At 42.7% G+C, this 19943-nt stretch overlaps 1 protein-coding gene across 1 annotated transcript; it reads left to right on the top strand.

Moving 5' to 3' along the window:
• The first annotated feature begins 54 nt into the window (after window positions 1-54).
• LOC109472535 lies at window positions 55-19530 on the top strand. Its single transcript, XM_019772318.1, has 7 exons — window positions 55-97; window positions 923-1018; window positions 2474-2758; window positions 3041-3322; window positions 13764-13975; window positions 17191-18509; window positions 18570-19530. Exons 1-7 carry the CDS (start codon window positions 55-57, stop codon window positions 19528-19530), a joined length of 3198 nt encoding a protein of 1065 aa, XP_019627877.1.
• The last annotated feature ends 413 nt before the right edge of the window (window positions 19531-19943 follow it).

Raw genomic sequence — 19943 nt, 5'->3', positions numbered from 1 at the left:
TGTTTTTTTTATTTATTTGTGTTTTTGCTGTACAGAGACCTGACTAGTGGAACCATGTCGGGGGAGCAACAGTCCCAGGACGAGAGTAGCAATGCTGGTGAGTTTTTTTTAATGAAATCCTGTGTGTACCGATTCAAAGCTCAAAGGGCACTGAGTGGTCTGATATTCTTACTCAAAATGTATTTCATTGCACATTTCTCAGACTTGTGTTCAGCGGAAAAGGGTTTAGTATCTAGAATATCGTGGCGGTTACAGTTGTAACCCTTTTATGTCTTAAATTCTGTACCGTAAAATTGCAACATCTAAATGGGGAAAATACTACAAAAATGATAAGAAACGTATGAAAAATGAGACAAGTGACAGTTAACAGTTTTTCGTGAAGCTCCCGATTGTTTGAAATCCTGAAATTTACAAATTTCATCATAACTAAAGTCAGTGAACGAATAAGAATCTTAACTCGTAATCGGATTTATTATTAGCCTAGATGTCGGACTAGGCCCCAGTTGGACTCAAATTTATTAGGGTCTCATTATATGGTCAGTGGTGAAATTTTAATGTAATTGTTAGCCAGTGTATCGATAGTAACAGGTTGGCCGTCTATGTATGTAGCGTTACTGAAACATTGCTGTTAATGTAATGTCTGGTCTTGTGAGCAGTCGTAGTGAATGTTATCTATTGTATAATTTTCGGTGTGGAATCTTTGGTAAAGTTTACTTGTGGATATGTTAGTTTTACAGCTAAAAGAGAAGTTAGCCTGTATACTGGCCCTGGAAACAGTACTCGCAACCCAAGATGCTCCAATCCATTATAGGGGCTTAGTTCCCATTTAATTTTGGCGTTGGCTTTCACCAATGGTTTACTGTAAGGCCAAATTTTGATTTTTGGCATTTTTAAGTTACCATACAAAATTTGTCTTTTTCAGGCGCCACGCCCATACAACAGTCTCCGACTAGTTGGTGGAGGTCCATTGCAAACACCGCAGCGAATAACCCCAACCCCATGTACACACCTGCAGCGGGTAAATGATTGTATATGCTGGAAACATCATGAGAATATATTTCATTTTTGTTTTCTTTTGTTTTGTTTTGTTTTGTTTCACACCTTTCAGAACTGTCGTGAGCCCATATAATTCTATTTTGATGAGCGGAATATTTTTTGACCAAATAGGTGTGTTTCTAAATTTCAAAACATGCTGTGGTCTTCATTTCGCAATGGTAGAGAGTTTGGGTATATGTTGATATCCTATGTAATTATTGGCAAAATTGGGTGTAGTTTCTGTTTACGTTTCTGCATTTTATCAACAAATTTGCATACCTAATAGGATATCATTTACACTATTTTCTTAATAATGGGGCAATAATGGAAATACTATATACCATATCCAATAATATTTTGTAGCACCAAATCCCTGCTTGTCACATAGACATTTTGTGGTGGATGGTTACGAATTGGTCTAGTATATTCTCTGGTTTAGTAATTATGGTGCGGTATACGAATTACAATATAATAATATATGCATATAAAAAAAACACCGACGAAAGGATGAAATGACATTTTTTTTAATAAACAGCGACGTCTGGTGCAGTCACTAACAAGACACCGGAGGGCGGTCTTAACAAAAAGCTGTGGATTGCCGTTACCATAATGCAACTAGTGGTTATTGTTGTTATACTGGCATTCTTTGCAGGTTAGTTGGTTGATTATTTATCAAAATCTTCTTGGAATTTCTTTGGTATTACTGTTATACTTTGCAGCTAGGCTGGACTTATAGTAATTGCATTATAAATCTATCGTGATTTTTTTTCTTCCTTTATAAAGTTAACATGACGACTCTTTCTAAAGAGATGGGTAGACTTAAAGAACAGAACAAAAAGATCAAGCAACAACTACAAGCAGGTAAGGTTAAGTAGCATTTTCTATCGCAAATATGCATGCATCAATTCAATATTATGAGATCTTGTAATTGTTTATTCTATGGAAGCTAAATTCAATATCGTTTATGCACTAGCAATATATACAGGAACATAAGTTAATTTTATCCTATTAGTAAGTATTACAATGATATGCCAGGGTGCATTTATTTCTTCAGTTATTGTGTGTCGTTTTTGCGATCAAAATTAACGCATCTGTGTTGTCATGTGAACAGTTTCAGATTAAGTTTATGTCTTTTAACCCTATCTAGACCGCACGTTTTGAAATCGGGAGCGGGGGGGGGGGCTCTTACCCCTTCCACAGAACTCGCGAACGGTATATCGTATGACCACCAAATTATTAAATGATGGTGTGCTAGTAACAACAAATCAGAAAAAAAATTAATGTCGTTATGAAACCAAGTTTGTTGGTTCTTGTGCAAACCGTTCGGACGCTATCTGACATCAAAGTTGGCGCGGGCACTTTTACCCCCCCCCCCCCCGTCTAGATAGGGTTAAAGGCTGTACACAGGATGTACATAGTTTTTTTCTTGCAACTGAAGGATTTGTTGGTTCTTCTGGGCCTCCTGGAATGTGGGGACCCATGGGGCCAGCTGGTCCTCCCGGAGAAAAGGGACCCAGTGGGTCAGCTGGCCCTCCAGGAGAAAAGGGACCCATGGGGCCAGCTGGTCCTGTGTCTACCGGGCCTCCTGGACCTCCTGGAGAACAGGGACCCATCGGGCCGGCTGGACCTCGTGGGTTTAAGGGGCCCGTTGGTCCTCCTGGAAAAGACGGGGCCTCGGTGTGTACAAAACCTACCGGACCACCTGGACATCCTCCAACAGCAGGTACGTCAAACAAGGGTAAAACAATTTACATATAAAGTAAACACAGCTACACCTGCTTTAAGTATAATAAAATAAATATATTGCAATTCATTTTTTTGCTCAGAACTTATTATGCTGCACTATTCTAGTGATATTGCTTAAAGGAAACTTCTTTGATAAAAGTCATGCGTAAACAATATCCAAGAAAAAAGTTCTAAACTATTAAAAAATATTTTGAGAGTTTTAGTCCTTTGTCAATAATACTTATCACATCTAAATTAGCCTTATATTTGTTTTCAGCAGATTGTCCTGAATGTTACACAAAGTGGGGTGTAACCTGCTACAAGGCGTTCCGATTCCCTGCGAACTTCGGGGACTCGGCCCTGCATTGCCGCCTAGATGGTGGCACCCTCGCCATGCCCCGAGACGCTGCTACCAACGCCTTCCTTATCAACCTCAAGACCAACGTCGACAGCAACTCCCCTTTCTGGTTTGGTCTCCATGATCAGCGCAGAGAAGGAAGCTTTGAGTGGATCGATGGTTCTGCTCTTGGGAGGTACAAATCCTGGGCTCCGGGAGAGCCAAGTAATAGCCATGACAAGGAACATTGCGTTTACTACTACGAAGGCCGAAAAGCAGAGTGGAATGACGGCAAATGCATGGAGACCTATCCATTCATATGCCAAGTGGCTCCAGGTACTTCACACAAATATTATATTTCCTGTCACTATTGAAAACATGTGTAAAGTTGCATGTCATTTTAATGATTGTAAAGCATGCGTAGGATGACAATTGTGTAGAAGTCTAGTGGCGTAGATGCCCAATGTCATTTTATATGATTATTAAGTCTGTGTATTGTTTCGTCTTGTGTTGTTGGAATCCAGGAAGATAAGTCGCACAAAAAGTTGTGCAACTAATGGATATCCTAATAAAGTATCAAGTATCAAAACAACCAGCAGAACGTTCACAAGCTTTAGACTTACCACGATTTCAATCTTAAATACCACTTATTGCTCATTTATGGGTACAAATGCTAAATTTAACACCTTATTGACAGTACATTTGGCCATTCCTCTGCAGGACTTACCTAAGCAACAGACCGAGCTCTCACCACCGCTGTCAAACATCATTAAAGGTGAAAAGGTGACAGGATCTCGATATTACGTCGTGTGAGTCAGTGTTTTTTTCTAGATGTTGCTTTGTACCTCTGTTAGATTTATATTTGAAGAAATTGTCAATTGGCAACAATACACTGCAGTCGAACACGTAAGCAATAGAAGTGCAACCTTGTGATTTTGGATTATGAGGGATTTTTAAAATTATGAAAATGATGTAATGAATATTTGGATAAAAAGACAATGACTTAATGAATTCTTGTTATGCAGTTTAGTTTCAATAATTCATTGTGCATTTCTGTAAGTAACTGTAATATAACAAAGAGGCGGCGTGTTTCAATTGTTTGCATCATTGTTTAATGGTAAGGACACTTTGTAACGACTAACAACATACTTAATTGCATTGTAAGTTTTACCTTAAACTACAGAATTAAGGACCCTTGGTCCTGGTATAAACAAGTACTCCCCACTGGTTTTTCAAAAATGATATGATCACCGTTCAAACGTTGAAAGAAAAATGAGCGATGATACTTCTTGTTATAGAATTAAGTGCCTTGATTTGTTTCTTTTAATTCTTCAAATGATTATAAGAGAAGTAGACGACGTATTTCAATTTTCTGCATTGTCTTTAAAAGCAATGACAGCTTTGTATCAATCGTAAGTGCATTGTGACTACCTAAGAGGTAAGGAAACTGAATCTGTAAAAGTACAGTATCTATACATTGTCAATTAAAATGTATTGTAAAAGTGTATGTAAAATAGCTCTATACAGTAACAGTGCAAGTAACACAGCTCTGCATAGTCACGCTGCCTGTGAAATGACTCTGTATAGTAATAGCTGTCTCTTTAAAGTGCCAGTACAGGTGAGATGACAGTTACAGATTTAGTTGCAGTGCAAGTGAAATGGCTGTATAGTAACAGTTCCAGGGAAATACCTCTGTATAGCACCTGTGCAAGTGAAGTGACGTTGTACGAGTATCAATATAGAAGCACTAAAGAACCATGAATAGAAGAAGCAGAATATTGTTTGTATGTTCATATATATCTTCAATTCAAAATTGCCTGATCTCTACATGATGATTTTTTTATGTCCACTATAATGTTATTTTCTTTATGCCCATAAACAGGTGATTTTGTACTTAATGTATCTTTCTATTATCAGGAAGAAGACATCATAAATTTCTAAAACCTGTGGTAGAAAAATTTTATGTAATTTTAGATTGGAAATCTCTCATTTTTATTTTACAATTATGTTTTTACACGCTAAATACACATCATGTATGACGTACATGCAAATTAGCAACATCATCACACAGCGGAGGCTTAACGGAAATATGTGTATTATATTCTATGAGTCAATAAAAAGAAACACTGCTTGAGTGTAACTTCAATTTGGCATTTCGTTTTTATTCTTGTCGAAAAATATACGTAAACGGGACGAAAATTGAATTTATCACATTCACCAGAGTACATCGGTACTAGAGGTGTTTATGGGCGGTCACTGAGATATTCGGGGCGACAGTGTGGGACATTTAGGAATATGATAAAGCACACGGCCTGATGATGGACTGATGACATACCCCCCCCCCCAAAAAAAAAAACGACCGATCCCGGAACGCCTGAAAAGAAGGCTAGTCTGAATGACCTGGGTACTCTCTGTTATCTTTCGTACCCAGTTATTTTCTGGTTATCCCTAGTACAATAGAGACACAGCATTTTATTTAATTTGGTCACTCGTCTGTTGCCAGACAGCTTTCATATAGGATGTCCGTAGTGCGGGTACTGCCATGTGCTATGATATTGTTTTCTGGTTGCTGTCCGTACAAGCTATTTCTTGAAAAAGGAGGGACAGTTTGGTTCACATTTACCGCACAGTAATATGGAGTTGGGTTACCCCGATTTACAGGTAGGTTTGTGTCTTCGGGTTGCTGTCCATACAAACTACTAGAAGGGGTCGATTCGACTTGGTTCTCATTTACCGCACAGTAATGTGGAGTTTCATCACTCCGATTTATGTTTGTGTCCTCATACAATGGATTATCTGTTGCCATTCCGTACGGCCTTTCTTCCTCATCACACTCGGCTTCATCGATTTGACTGACAGGTTGTACAGATCCGAGTTGTAGCGAGTCTGGACATGTCGCCCACGGACTGGAGCTGTCTTCGTGCGGTGCTGCAGAGGCGTAGTGATGTTCCTGTCCTTCGTCAGTGTCCCCAGAATGTCCGGGTGTATCATCGTTACTGTACTGATGGATTTCTGCTCGTGTAGTAAAGGCCGTGTCCGCAGCAGCGGTTTGAGGCACGAAATGGTGACAAGGCCGTACCTGTCCTGTAACTGACGGAGTTTGGACCGATTGCCGTAGGGAGAAAGTGTTCGGATCGCGCTCTTCCTGTATGTGATATATATTGGGTACGGCAGGAACACAGACAACGATAGCCTGCACTCCCGCATGAAATGTTGCATTCATAGACGTGTTAGTGTCATTTCGCTCGGTACTAGACCGTCTTTTACAACAAAACACCACAGTTGGAATGAGTACCGGAAGGAAAGTAGTAACGGTAATGGCAGTGATCAACAAAACGTTAGGTCCACGTGAATTATTTGTATCTGAAGTGATGTTGCCAGGAGCACACAACTTCTGATCAGATGACCCTGAACCAAACCCAGGAAAACAACAGGAATTATTTTTAAAAGTGGAACAGTTGTTTAGTTTGTTTTTATCTATTGTTTGGTGTTGCCGTTTGTCACTGTTTTTCTTAACCACACACAAGACAAGATCAAATTTCGCTTTTACGTCACCTTTGTCCGCTACAAAGGTGTATACACCTGAGCCCTTTACTGGTATGTTTGCCATCATGCTGACGTTAGCAGAATTGGTAAGCTCTATGCGTCCACTCGGGGTATTCAAATAGTATGAAACACCCTTGCCAGTTATAACAGGTACAACATCTTTTGTTAATTCTGTTAGGATGTCAGTGTCTTCAAATACCTTGAAGATGGAGGGAGCAACGCCGAAGTATTTAAATCGTTCTTTGAAAAATATTACTTTGTTAACGAAAGATCGATTCTTTCGTGTGTTGATGAGGTATACACGGGCCGAAAACGTGTCTGCATACTCTGTGTTGTTTAATTCATCTGGACAACGCAAAGGGTTTCCTCGCAAATCGTAAGACGTCTCTGGACGCACCGTTTTTAATATGTTTCTCGGTACTTTACTGATGTTGTTCAATCGAAGCAAAACCAAATAGAGACGTTTACTGGGGACTAATTTGATGGCCCGCATCGGAAATACAGAAAGTCGGTTTCCTGAGAGTTCGAGGACCTCCAAACTTTCCAAACCGTAAAAAGCATGTTCTGATATGTGAGAAATGTAGTTATGTGAGAGGATGAGTTCTGACATTGTCGTGAGTGTAGAAAAAGCGAACTGACGAAGGGAACCGATTTCATTTCTGTCAACATCAAGGTAGACTAGCTCACGGAGTCCTTGGAACGTTTGTGGTAATATGTTGTTCACTTTGTTGTTGTCAATAAAAAGGTATCGTATTTCAGGAGTTGTATTGAAAGAGGGGAGGTGGGTTATTTTGTTATTTGACAACTTCAGCGTGTGAGTGTCAGGCGCGACGGAGTCTATCGGGACATGTGTTAAGTTCTGTCCTGTATAATCAGTGTTGTAATCAGCGACTTTTCCCAAACTAGTGGCTAACAAAGCAAAGATGATGACGGTAGCCAGGTTTTCCATTTTGCTCTCACGACAAAATAATGCGCTGTGTCTGTGATACAAACAAAAGCAAAAAAAAACGACTAAATACAACAGAAAGCACCCAATTTACATAATTAAAAGTCGTACACAAAAGGACAAGGAAAAAACAACCATGCTACATGTTAAAAGGTGAAATCCACTCCGCAACCATTGGCATGGTTGCATATGGCGGTGCCCATCTCCGTATCTGTAGCCCTGGGCCACACTATTGTGTCACTACAGCAGGGGGCTAGTCCACTAGGACCACGCTACATGAACCGTAAGTAAGAAAATAATCTCTCGATGAGTAAGACTTCATTGCGAATCATCAGAGCTCGAAATCAAGGCGGTCCAATGGCCACTGACCACTAAAATGTAGGCTGGGCTAAAATACACTTTGGGGCACTTTTAGGACAACAGAAAAAAAAAAGATCAGAATGTCAGCCCTTCTTTTGTTTACAAATTAAACACACGTCCCGTCCTGTCTACTATGCAATTATAGTGCGCCTTATAGTCAGAACGTAAGCAACATGAAGTTGACTTCAAGTTCATGTCAAACAATATTTCCTGAAAAACAGGTTGGAACAGTTCATCCTCATTTCGTGCCTATTGAATTTAGTTTATGGACAGTGCTGGGACAATACGAAGAAAAGTTAATTTCAAGGCCTGATCATGCAAAATCATTGAGTAATGTTGCAACTGACCTGATCGTGATGCTGGACCGCCCGAAATCAGAGGAAACCGTGTCTCTGAGTCTCTGCGTATGAGGAAGTCCGCGTAAGAAACTGTTTTTATAGAGTGCCAAGTGGTGCATTGCGGCAAACAAAAACTTCTATCATTGGTCCCGGATGCTAGGTACTTCAGTTTTCACGCGTAACTTTAATATGAAACAGCCTGCAAATTAGTCTGCCATACAATTTACTCATTTCCCATTCAAAAATAAGTCCTTGGTACCCAAGGACATCGCCTAAATTTCCAAGGGGATGTGCATATTGACGAGTCCGAGGAAGTAACCGAGGTTACGGGTTATTACCTTCGCCAAGAATTGGAGAAGGTTATGTTTTCCTGGCCGTGTGTCTGTCTGTCTGTCTGTCTGTCTGTCTGTCTGTCTGTCAACAGCATAACTCGAGAAAGCTTAGATGGACTATCTTGATATTTGGTAGGTGGGTAGGTCTTGATGAGAGCTCGAACTGATTAGATTTTGGGCCTCTGGCGGCTTGTCATGGTACTGCAGCTGAACCTCCGGTTTTGATATCTCATGATCTAGACAAGCTAGGGTGACGAAATTTGGATGGCAGGTAGCTCTTATAACGTAGCTCCGTGCATACAATGGTAACAAAAGTGGCATATACTTTACAGATTACAGATTTCTACTTGAAATCCAACTATTGCATTGTCTGCACTATCATCTCATCTAGTTCTTATTTAGGAGCAAGTGAGGCTTATAAGACTTAATTTTCTGGTGTCCTACATTTGTCCTCTGTCATTGGTCACTCGTCCGTTGCTGGACAACGTCCAGTTCGGATGCCTAATTACTGTTACGTGTCATGGTAATGTTTTCGGGTTGCTGTCCATACAAGCTATTTCTAGTAGAAGGGGACGTCTCGACTTGGTTCTAATTCATCGCACAGTAATATGTAGTTTGGCTACTCTAATTTAGGTTAAGTGACACTTAATTTTGGAAACACAGACTTAAACTGAACATGCGAATGGGCCGCATCCGCACACCTGCTTACAGATTATGTTGAGAGAAACGTGTCCACGTGCTTTGTGGATGATGTAAGGACGTCACGGTGTCCTTCTTACTAGAGTAAGGACGGCAGTTTCATCTCAAAGGACAATTGTCAGTCTCCAAAAAACATCACTGCCCGTTGAAAAAAACATATCATGCAGTAGCGAGGCAGCATCCAGGATACCATCTATTAGCCTTCGGTGGCCTTCGGTTAGCCTCCTTCGCAGTCTTGTTGGGCGTCGGCGTTATTTTTTCTCTGAGCGACGGGAGTAATATGCGGCCGCGAGGGACGATTTGCTGCCGAGGGAGTTTTTGCCACGGAGAGAAGGTTTCGCGCGTCGCTCAGAGAAAAAATAACGCCGACGCGAAGGAGGCTAGCCTTTGGTGGCTAATGGACACTGATCTAGGCAACGGATACTGCCTTGCCACCGTATGGTCTGCTTTGAGATTAAGGGAATGGGCCACATCCTTACACCTGCTTACAGATTTTCTTGCCCCCGTTTCCGACTAACGTGCGCCCACGTGCTTCGTCCATTATGTATGGCGTGTCCTTTTTAGTAGAGAAAGGACGACAGTTTAATCTCAAAATGTCTCAGCGAAAATGGGAAAAATGACAATTGTCTGTCCACGGAAACATCAGTGGTCGCTGACAACACGTGAACCAAGGACGTTTGGAAGGCCAGACTTTTAAAGTAAACCATCACGGTGTTACGTACATCATATACATAACGGAATTTTTTTTTACGATTTTACCCAAAAAAATCACATAAATGACGTCATAATTACACCAAAGTTGTTATGAATTAACTCAACTCCATCATTCTTTGACAATTTGGTGGCCCTACGATAAGTGGTTGTTAAGTTACAGGGGGCGGGCCTCAAAAGCCTCCCCTCCGTCCGAGTATGCCCCAAAAAGCCCGATGAATGTAAATTATGCGAATCGTGACCGGGCACGGTTTGAAAGAAACATCTGGTATGTGAACCACATGTAAGAAATGCGTATTACCCGAATCGCGCGGTTTAGGCGGTTTCGTGTGAACAAGGCCAGCGTCCTCAGTTGACAAGCACGTGGGGTTACAGATGTTTGGATTAGGGCAAAGATTACGTCATGTCAGACCGGTACCGGTGGACCCTGACACAGTTTTTTACGCAACTCGTGCGCGCGATCGCGTGTACTCCGATCCACAGGTACACCGTGTTACGGGCAGTTTGCAAAGCAAGGGGCACCCAGGTAGGTTTGTCTTCTTATTAAATTACAAGCAATAATTAGCCTCTTAACTGCTTCGGGAGGCGGTTGGAAAGAATAGAAATTCTCCAAATAGAGAGATAACATGCCAGGGGAGTTGGTCCGCTTGAGTACAGATCGGAGTGCGACAAACTGTATTCTTTGTATGACCCATTCCCCTGGCATGTTATGTCTCTATTTGGCCAACCTCTGCTCTTTCCAGCCGCCCCCGAAGCCTGCTAGAGGCTACGTAATAAGCAGAAAAGAGACATCTGAGGTACTGCTGACAAGTTAGAAACTTGCAACAAGTAGGTTAAGGTTTCTGTGGGTATTTAAAACACCGTGTAAACATGTAGCCTCCTGTGCAGGCTCTGGGGTGGGTGGGAGTTTTGATATAGCGTTTTGAAGAGTTTTAAACGCGTTATTTTAATAGCCGGTCATCCTACAACCAGACGCCGGGAGCAGGCTCCATTCCAGCCAAGGATCCGTGGGTGGAATGGAACCTTCTTTCCGTTATTTTCGGCTATTAAAATAACGCGTTTAAAACTCTTCAAAACGCTGTATCTAAAATTCCCACCCGCCCCGGAGCCTGCACAGGAGGCTAGTAAACAGTAAACATGTTCGGTTGGCCGCTTGCCCTAAGCGCATACGAAAACTTGGCGGTACGGTGTAGAAATCCACCTCAAGCAGATATATGCACAATTATTATCTTGTATAGACGGAACGTGACATTTTTTTTGCATTAAAGTGCAGCATTTTGGAAGAAATTGTGAGTGCTTTTAGCTAAGTGGACTTTGACAGATTTGGACACCACCCCCCTGGCAAACTGCTAGCGCTGAATCGCGAAATAAACTAATCAATAACACTTTAAAGGGTAACCAATCGGCAGTCGCCAAATTGTGGCACTCAACATTAATCATCCAAACTTGACCTGATCATAAGAGGCCTTTAAAGTGTTTTTCGAACGATTAGCGAACTCCCTAATCGAAGTGAAGTAGAAGGTTGTGATAAGGTTTACTCTGTGTAAGACCACACCGCCTTAATTTTAGGGATGACATCCGCGCGCGCATTGATTTTCACCTGTACTAAAACAAGTGCGATCACAGCCTTTCGAGGCTCTGGCCTGGCTCTAGACCTGTGTAGTCCATGGTAGTTAGCGACAATACGGAGCCGGTGGTAACTCTGAGCCGTCACCCAGGCTGCCGAAGTTATAGTGCTGATTCATTAATTCCCCTAAAAGCCAGCATGTGCCGGCTTGTCGTATATGTCGCTACGTACTGCCGCAAATTCACAATACTAGCTTTGTATTTAGCAGCATTTTTAATTTTTGGCCGGATTTTTTTATTCGCCCGCGCGCACTAGTTTGGGCGTCTCCAGAGGATGTCATCCATAAAATCAAGTCGGTGCGGCCTAATCGCTGTCAAAATAATGTCCAAAATAGAAGCCTCTATGCGGCTCCCCAGTAGTTGTTCCGATATTGCTTGCTAAATTGCAGAATTAAACTTTTATTTTACCATCGACCGTAGTAACATCTAAGTAGCTTGCTTGCAAACATAATAGAAACTTTATTCGCAAAATCATGCCCGAAGGCTAATTGCTTTTACAATCAAGTATAATACTCATTACACAGTAACAGGAGACAGGTAACAACTGTCTGGGAAAAAACTTCTACTTCTACTACTACGCTGATAATTATGGCTATGATATACCCACCTTTTGTTTTAAAAACGTTAGTGGTTTGAATTGTTGACATTTAAATCGGCTGATATGTTTGGAATACACGAAGAAGGTGGCCTGACTGCTATTATTTGCTAACTGATAACACAGTGGTTTGAGAAGGACTTCGCGACAATCTTTATTTAATTATTAAACTTCCAACTAAGGGAGGAATAACACAGATAACATTGTTTGAACGATCTGGATACTTACCTTGTAACTGAGGTCTTTAAGTTTAAGGAAAGGAAAGGAAAGGAAAGGTCTCCCGTGCCCTTATGCAGAGCGTAGGGTGGTGCCCATATCCATTTCTGTAGCCCTTGGGCGACACACAGTTGTGCAATGCACTACAGCAGGGGGCTGGTCCGCTGGTAGTGCTGTGTGTTTGACCTTCCCACACTCTTTCTCTTATGTGCTGAGTGCTAAGCAGAGAAAGAAGTGTGTACCATTTTTAAAGTCTTTGGTATGACCCGGCTTGGGTTTGAACTCACGACCTCCCGGTTACAAAGCGAGCATTCTGCCAATTGAGCTATTGTACCGGTATCTTAAGACTCTGTTTAAGTTTAAGGGTACACTCTAAAAGGTTTTAACGACTCTACAACAACAATTGATACAGCAATGTTTTCTGTGCATTTTCATACTCAAACTTAGAAACGTTGGCATTTTGTTTCTGTGTCAACACATGAAGGGGGAGGTGTTTATCTTAAGTGGTTAAATGCAGGTAAGGACGGCGCGTGTCTAACGGTTAATAATACTAAAGGTCGCGGGTTCGAATCCCGTTACTGAACTACTGGTATGCTACTGAAACGGGACAAGTGGGACACTGTAATCCGAGATCCAGGATCATTTATTTATTTTATTTATTTATGTCATTTTCACACACCTGGGTAGCCCAACTCAGCTTTGACAAGTTGATTTTCAGTGGGGCCCAGTTTACAGAAATAATAAAACATAAGTTAATACTTAAACAGAAGTAACAGAGAATTGTATGTACAACATAGATCATTGCACTAACGAATTAATTTATGTAGCTAGGTCTTAAATGATGTATCTTGTTATGTTTACCGATGGAAACATATTGTTTTTGCTGTTTCCTCATCCGGCCCAAACACAAAAGGTCAATGACCTGAACCAGACGTCTGTCACCATGGTAACTGGTGTTGGGTTACATCATGTTGCAATTTTATATCAGGAGGAATTTAGACCAATGTCATCATATATATGAATGTGTATGAGTAAGAATTAACAGAGCAGACCATATGCGAAGGTAAACATTATGCATTTGCTTTGCAAATGTTACCTTTCTAGTTATATTTTGTCACACCTCTTCCCTGAACTCAATAAAAAGTAACTAGAGGGTGAAACAACAAAACCACTTCCATTTCTATAACTCGAATGCATTGCGTGCAAAGTATTTCTTCATATATCTTCATTTTATAAAGTCGTGTTCTACTTCGACCACTCTCACAAGATTGTGACGTATTCTTTATTTTGTTTTCAGATTTTTCTTTCGCCATGGAAACCAGCATGCTGCTCGTCATTCTTTGCCTCTGTGCCACCGTACCGTTCATAGGAGGCCAGGGGTGCCCTAGCGACTGTAGCTGTAACTCCAACCAGCTCTACTGCGACAACAGCGGCCTAGCGAACATTCCCGAACAGATCCCGAGTGACGTCACCTTCGTACGCATCTCGGGGAACCTCGGAATCGTTCGGGTAAACTCGGGAGCCTTCGTGGACCTTCTTTTGCTACGGAGATTGTATTTGAACGATAACGGCATTCAAAGCATCGCACCGGGAGCGCTAAGAAATCTATCGACGTTAAGACGGATTGAAATAAAAGGGAATCAACTCACTACATTAGAAACGGACACGTTCAAGGACCTTCCGCAACTACAGTCTTTAGATCTCAGCAACAATAACATCAACCAAATAGAGGCAGATGCTTTTTCCAACCTCCAATGCTTGGCAATCTTAAAACTCACGAGTAACAACATAGTCACCATAGACGGAACTGCATTCCAGCAGCTTGGTAACCTGACTGACCTGTACTTGGGTTCAAATAGCATTGTTGACATACCTTCCCAGGCAATCCTGCAGTTCCAACGTCTTCAGTACCTGGCACTTCAAGACAACGCTATACAAGTAGTTAAGAACGACACATTTAAAGACCTCAGGGATTTGCTGTTCCTCCATCTAGAGTCGAACGACATACAAGAAATCGAGCTAGACGCGTTTGGGGGGCTCTCGAATCTCAGAAAGCTCTTTTTACATGGCAACGACATCACTGTTATCAAAGGAAACACTTTTGTGCAGTTAGCAAGCCTCACCAACTTAGACTTAAGCTTGAATAGGATATCTTCTCTAGCCAGCGCGTCGTTTCGCGGACTTGTCGCCTTGGGTGACCTCCGTCTGGACGAGAACAATATAGAAGACCAAGACTTGACCGAACACACCTTCGGCGGTTTAGACGCGCTTGAAACCTTGTATCTTGACAGCAACCTACTCACAAAAGCGCCGAGCCATCTACCGCGGAATTTACAGACATTGCAGATGACAAACAACAAGCTCACAACAGTTGGCTCCGCCGACTTTCCCCTCTTCGTGAACCTAACGTACTTGTACCTGGCGGGGAACCCTTGGAAGTGTGACTGTTATTTCAACGACTTCAAGACGTGGATCCAGACATCGCCGGTGCTACAAGACAAGGCGCTTTTCCAGTGCGGAGTCTACTGTGAAGAGACCGACGGTTGGTACGTGTCGGAACTCCCGGATGGCGACTTGGCGTGTAGCAACGTCACCGTACCGTGTACTACAACGCAGCTTCCTACAACACTTGTTACAATCACTGAAGAGACAACTACACCGCCTCTAACCAGTACAACCAAACCTACAACGCTATTTCCTACTACAGCGACTCATTTTGACTCTACAAGTGTACCAGAGACGACAAGCGAGGGTACAGCTACTACAACCGACAAACCGATGTCTAAAACTACAGCGTTGTCTTCAACCGATAAAACTGTTGATACAACGCCGAAACACAGCGACGCCACCACGACAACTGATGAAGCAACTCCGAAAATCACCGAGTCGACGCCGACGAAATCTCCGTCCACGGAACCGCCTTCTAAATCGCCCGCGTTTCCCACAAAAAAACCTACGGGCAAGCCGACGACTGATGATACAAAACCACAGACTAGTACAGGGCAGGTTAACATTGGGGTAGTAGCAGGAGTGGCTGTAGGTGCATTTCTAGCCGTGGTCGTTGTGGCCGGCGCTATAGTCTTGTTGGTGAGGTTCGGCCGTCGTGGGTTCGACCTGAAAGTTCCGGAGGACGCTCTGCCGATCCAAGGGAGCATCATGCTGCACGACAAGAAAGTTGACGTCATGACAAAAGATGGCGTCAGCAAGCCTACGTACACGGAATTTTAGGCCTAAAGGAGACATCATAGATTTTAAACTTCCGGGAAGTGTTTAAGGTTTTCGTGACCTTCATCATAGTGACCTTCAAATACACAGAACTCCGGCGTTTCTCGTGATGTAACTCAGTCTGGTATTGCACTACTTTCCAAATTCCTCACAACTCGCCCATTTACTCCCGTGTACTGGGTTACAGAACTATCAGTCTAACGATTGCACATGACGATATCAACCTTCCGCACAAACCTCTGCTTGCAGATCAAATTTTCAGCTTTTACCACTAACAGTGACGCTCTATGAGCGCCGCCTTACGATGTTATAGTAAACTGCAGGCATGTCTAATCCTACAGCTGCCATTTGCAAATGACCCAGAGAGGCACTTCCTATTTTTGTTCTCAGATATTGTCGCAAGTTTTACCTAGGTACTAGGTCCCAAAAATAAATATTGACACAACCGATAGCAACGTTAACAAGCCAGTGGCCAATGGCTAGAAAATAAGCTGTGTACAGAAGGAATAATAAAAAGCAAATGTCGAATTTCCGACACAATTAGATAAGAAAGCATGTTGACGTCATTTCATAATGAAACGCACACTGACAAGGCGACGATTCCTGGATATCGAGTGATGCCTGTGCTTTTTTTTGTAAATAAATTGATTATCGTTCGTGTGATACCTTGTCTGGTATTAGTCCACCTTTTCTTTTGTAAGAAATATATAAGTTTGATTTTTATCTGATACTTGTTCTGTCCGTTTTGTATAATTAACATATGTATATGTATCATTAGAAAATGAGATATTAAGATATTTAGTCTTTAAGATATTAAGAAGGTGGACATGTGGTCAGGATATTGTAGACTCAGAATCCAAAACCTTTGGGTTCGACTCCCTTGGAACAGCACTTTATACCTAATCCCTGACATAACTCATGTAAACATTAGGAACTATTGAGCTGGTGTGTTACGCGGAAGGGCGGTTATACCGGCTATAACGATACAGATATACAGAACTAGCTTCTGCTAGGGACGTCTTCTCTGATAGGACGTATACGTAAAACCAGAGGCCCCGTTGACTAAGCTGTTCCTACACCTACTTGGAGCCTCTGGTAGCCACATCAGTTTCCCATTTTGTACAAGGCGAGGAAAATTTCTGCTTTTAACAAAGTAAACATGTTGCGTAATTGGCCGGACGTGGATTGAGCAACCCTTAATTGAATTACCTTAATGGCACCAGCTGGTGCTAAGATAGCTCTTGTATGATCCAGATCACAACCGCACAGGTATCTGGAGTGTAGGGTTGTGCATCAGACATCAGAAAGGTACGTGAATGTTTAGAATGACCTTTAGTTGTGCCATTTAAAGGTTTCAAAATGCAATTTCAGACAAAACTGGATCTTCAAAGTACTCCGATCCCTGGCCCATATCACTTCTTCTATATATATTTTTATGTAGTTGGATGAATTTATCTACCTGAGTTTTCTATGGTTTAAGTTTTTTCATGTTTCTTTAGGACGACAACATGGTTTCTGCAAAAGGACGAAGGAAGCATGTCTTTCTTGCTTTCGTTATTTCTGTGTTGTTGGTCGGAGAGTCTGCCCAGTCCTGCCCAGCGCCGTGCATGTGTGCATCGAGCCAGCTCTACTGCCAAACCGTCGGTCTAACGTCCGTGCCCTTTCCCATCCCACCTGACACAACGTTCGCTATGATATCGGGGAACAACATCCCTTCCATACAAGCAAATACGTTTTTGGCCAACGATAAGCTCGAAACTCTGATTCTAAAAACAAACCAGGTCCAGAACATATCTTCCCTTGCTTTCCACGGATTGTCAGTCTTGCGACGTCTGGATTTGTCGGCAAACCTTCTTCAAGTCGTCCGTAAGGGAACTTTTAAAGACCTCCCGATGTTGGACCGACTTGACTTGAGTGAGAACAAGATCTGGGCGTTGGAAGAAGCGGCTTTTAGCAACCTACCGATGCTTCAAACTCTAGTGCTCACGAAAAACGAGTTGGTTGACATCGCTGACAATGTTTTCGTGTTGACGCCGAACATTCGCGATGTCAACCTAGCTGAAAACATGTTTACTGTCGCCCCTAGTCAAGCGCTACGGAATCTGACCAACCTCGACTGGCTCAGCTTAGAAGGTAACAAACTGACGAGGCTTGAATCGAACACCTTCGTCCTTTGGGGTAGTCTTCGAACTCTGAGTCTGCAGAACAACAAGATATCCGATATCGACGCGCGCGCTTTCGCGTTACCGTCCCTAACACAGCTTTATCTTCACAATAACAACATAACTACCATCCAGAACCATACATTCGCCAATCTCACTAGCCTGCTTAAGATAGATGTCAGCCAAAACGGCATCCAATTCTTGAGCTGCGAAGCTTTCCAAGGCGCCGATTCTCTTCAAGAAGTCTTTCTTGACGACAACAACCTACAAGACGTCCCAACCGGAGTATTTGCCGGGCTAGAGCAGCTAGAAAGGCTCAGTTTAAAGGGAAACTATCTCACTTCTATTCCAAAAATCCTACCCCGTAATCTTATAACACTAGAACTATCTGGAAACAGATTCGAGACACTACAACGCATTGAGAGGTCTCTCCCGCCTGGCTTGTTGTACCTGTATTTGAGTAACAACCCTTGGAGGTGCGGTTGTAGCCTTGTTGAGATGAGGTCGTGGTTGGGGAAGACATCTCTGGTCCAGAGTGCGCAGCGTCTGACGTGCTCGTTCCCGGGGTGCGCAGAGAACATGTACATCATGGAGATACCGGTAGAGGCGATGTGTTCTAACATCACGTGCTCGACTCTAGCCAATCCACACTCTACATCTCCTCGACAACCAAGTACCACCGGCTCGCTCACAACCTACCACCACTCTACATCCACTGTACAACCAAGTACCACCGATCCACTGACAACCAACCACCACTCTACATCCCACGTACAACCAATTGCAAGTACAACCGATCCACTGACAACCTACCACCACTCTACATCCCCTGTACAACCAAGTACCACCGGCTCACTCACAACCTACCACCACTCTACACCCACTGTACAACCAAGTACAACCGATCCACTGACAACCTACCACCGCTCTACATCCACTGTACAACCAAGTACCACCGGGTTACTGACAACCTACCACCACTCTACATTCCCTGTACAACCAAGTACAACCGATCCACTGGCAACCTACCACCACTCTACATCCACTGTACAACCAAGTACAACCGATCCACTGACAACCTACCACCACTCTACATCCACTGTACAACCAAGTACAACCGATCCACTGACAGCCTATCACCACTCTACATCCACTGTACAACCAAGTACAACCTACCACCACTCTACATCCACTGTACAACCAAGTACAACCGATCCACTCACAACTTACCACCACTCTACATCCACTGTACAACCAAGTACCACCGATCCACTGACAACCTACCACTACTCTACATCCAGTGTACAACCAAGTATCAACGGTCCACTGACAACCTACCACCACTCTACATCCCCTGTACAACCAAGTACAACCGGCTCGCTGGCAACCAACCACTTCTCTACATCTCCTGCACAATCCTTGGCAAAACCAAGTACCACTGATGCACTCACAACTAACCCCAACCACGCACCTCCCGTACAGCACGAGTACTACATCGTTAACGGTACCATGTTGCTGGTGTCTGCCTGTGCTGTGATGGTAGTGTGTACGTGCGTGGCGTTAGTGACGTACTACTGGTGCAGGACCAGGGATCGCCGCCAGGCGGCAGTCGCGCCCAGTGACGCTGTAGACCCACAGGGGAATGGCGCCCAGCTTCCAAGATCTGGTCTAGCTTGAACAATAAAATATCATATTTTTATGTTTACCGAAGGAAAACATATTGTTTTCGGTAAACATGTTGTTTTTACTCAATTTCCTCTTCTTCTTCTCCAAACACTAACCTCTGACCTGGCCAATGACATGATTTGTTGTCGTCTGTCACCATGGTGACTGGTGTTGGGTTACATAATGTTGCAAACTTCATGGTCTGCTCTGCTCCTGTCACCATATACTAGTAGTACATGTATGTGAATATGTTTGAGTAAAAATTAACAGGGCATACCATGTCCGAAGGTAAACATTATGCATTTGCTTTGCAAATGTTACTTCTCTAGTTTTCTATGTGTATTACTCATTATAGGCATTATACGGTATACGTGTATCATGTTATTGTAGTGTTCGATTGCATTTTAAAGTTGTGTGGTGTTACA

The sequence above is a fragment of the Branchiostoma belcheri genome, unplaced genomic scaffold (assembly GCF_001625305.1).
Source record: "Branchiostoma belcheri isolate BF01 breed outbred unplaced genomic scaffold, Haploidv18h27 scaffold28, whole genome shotgun sequence".
NCBI lineage: Eukaryota > Metazoa > Chordata > Leptocardii > Amphioxiformes > Branchiostomatidae > Branchiostoma > Branchiostoma belcheri.
This window is presented reverse-complemented; position numbering and strand designations above follow the sequence as displayed.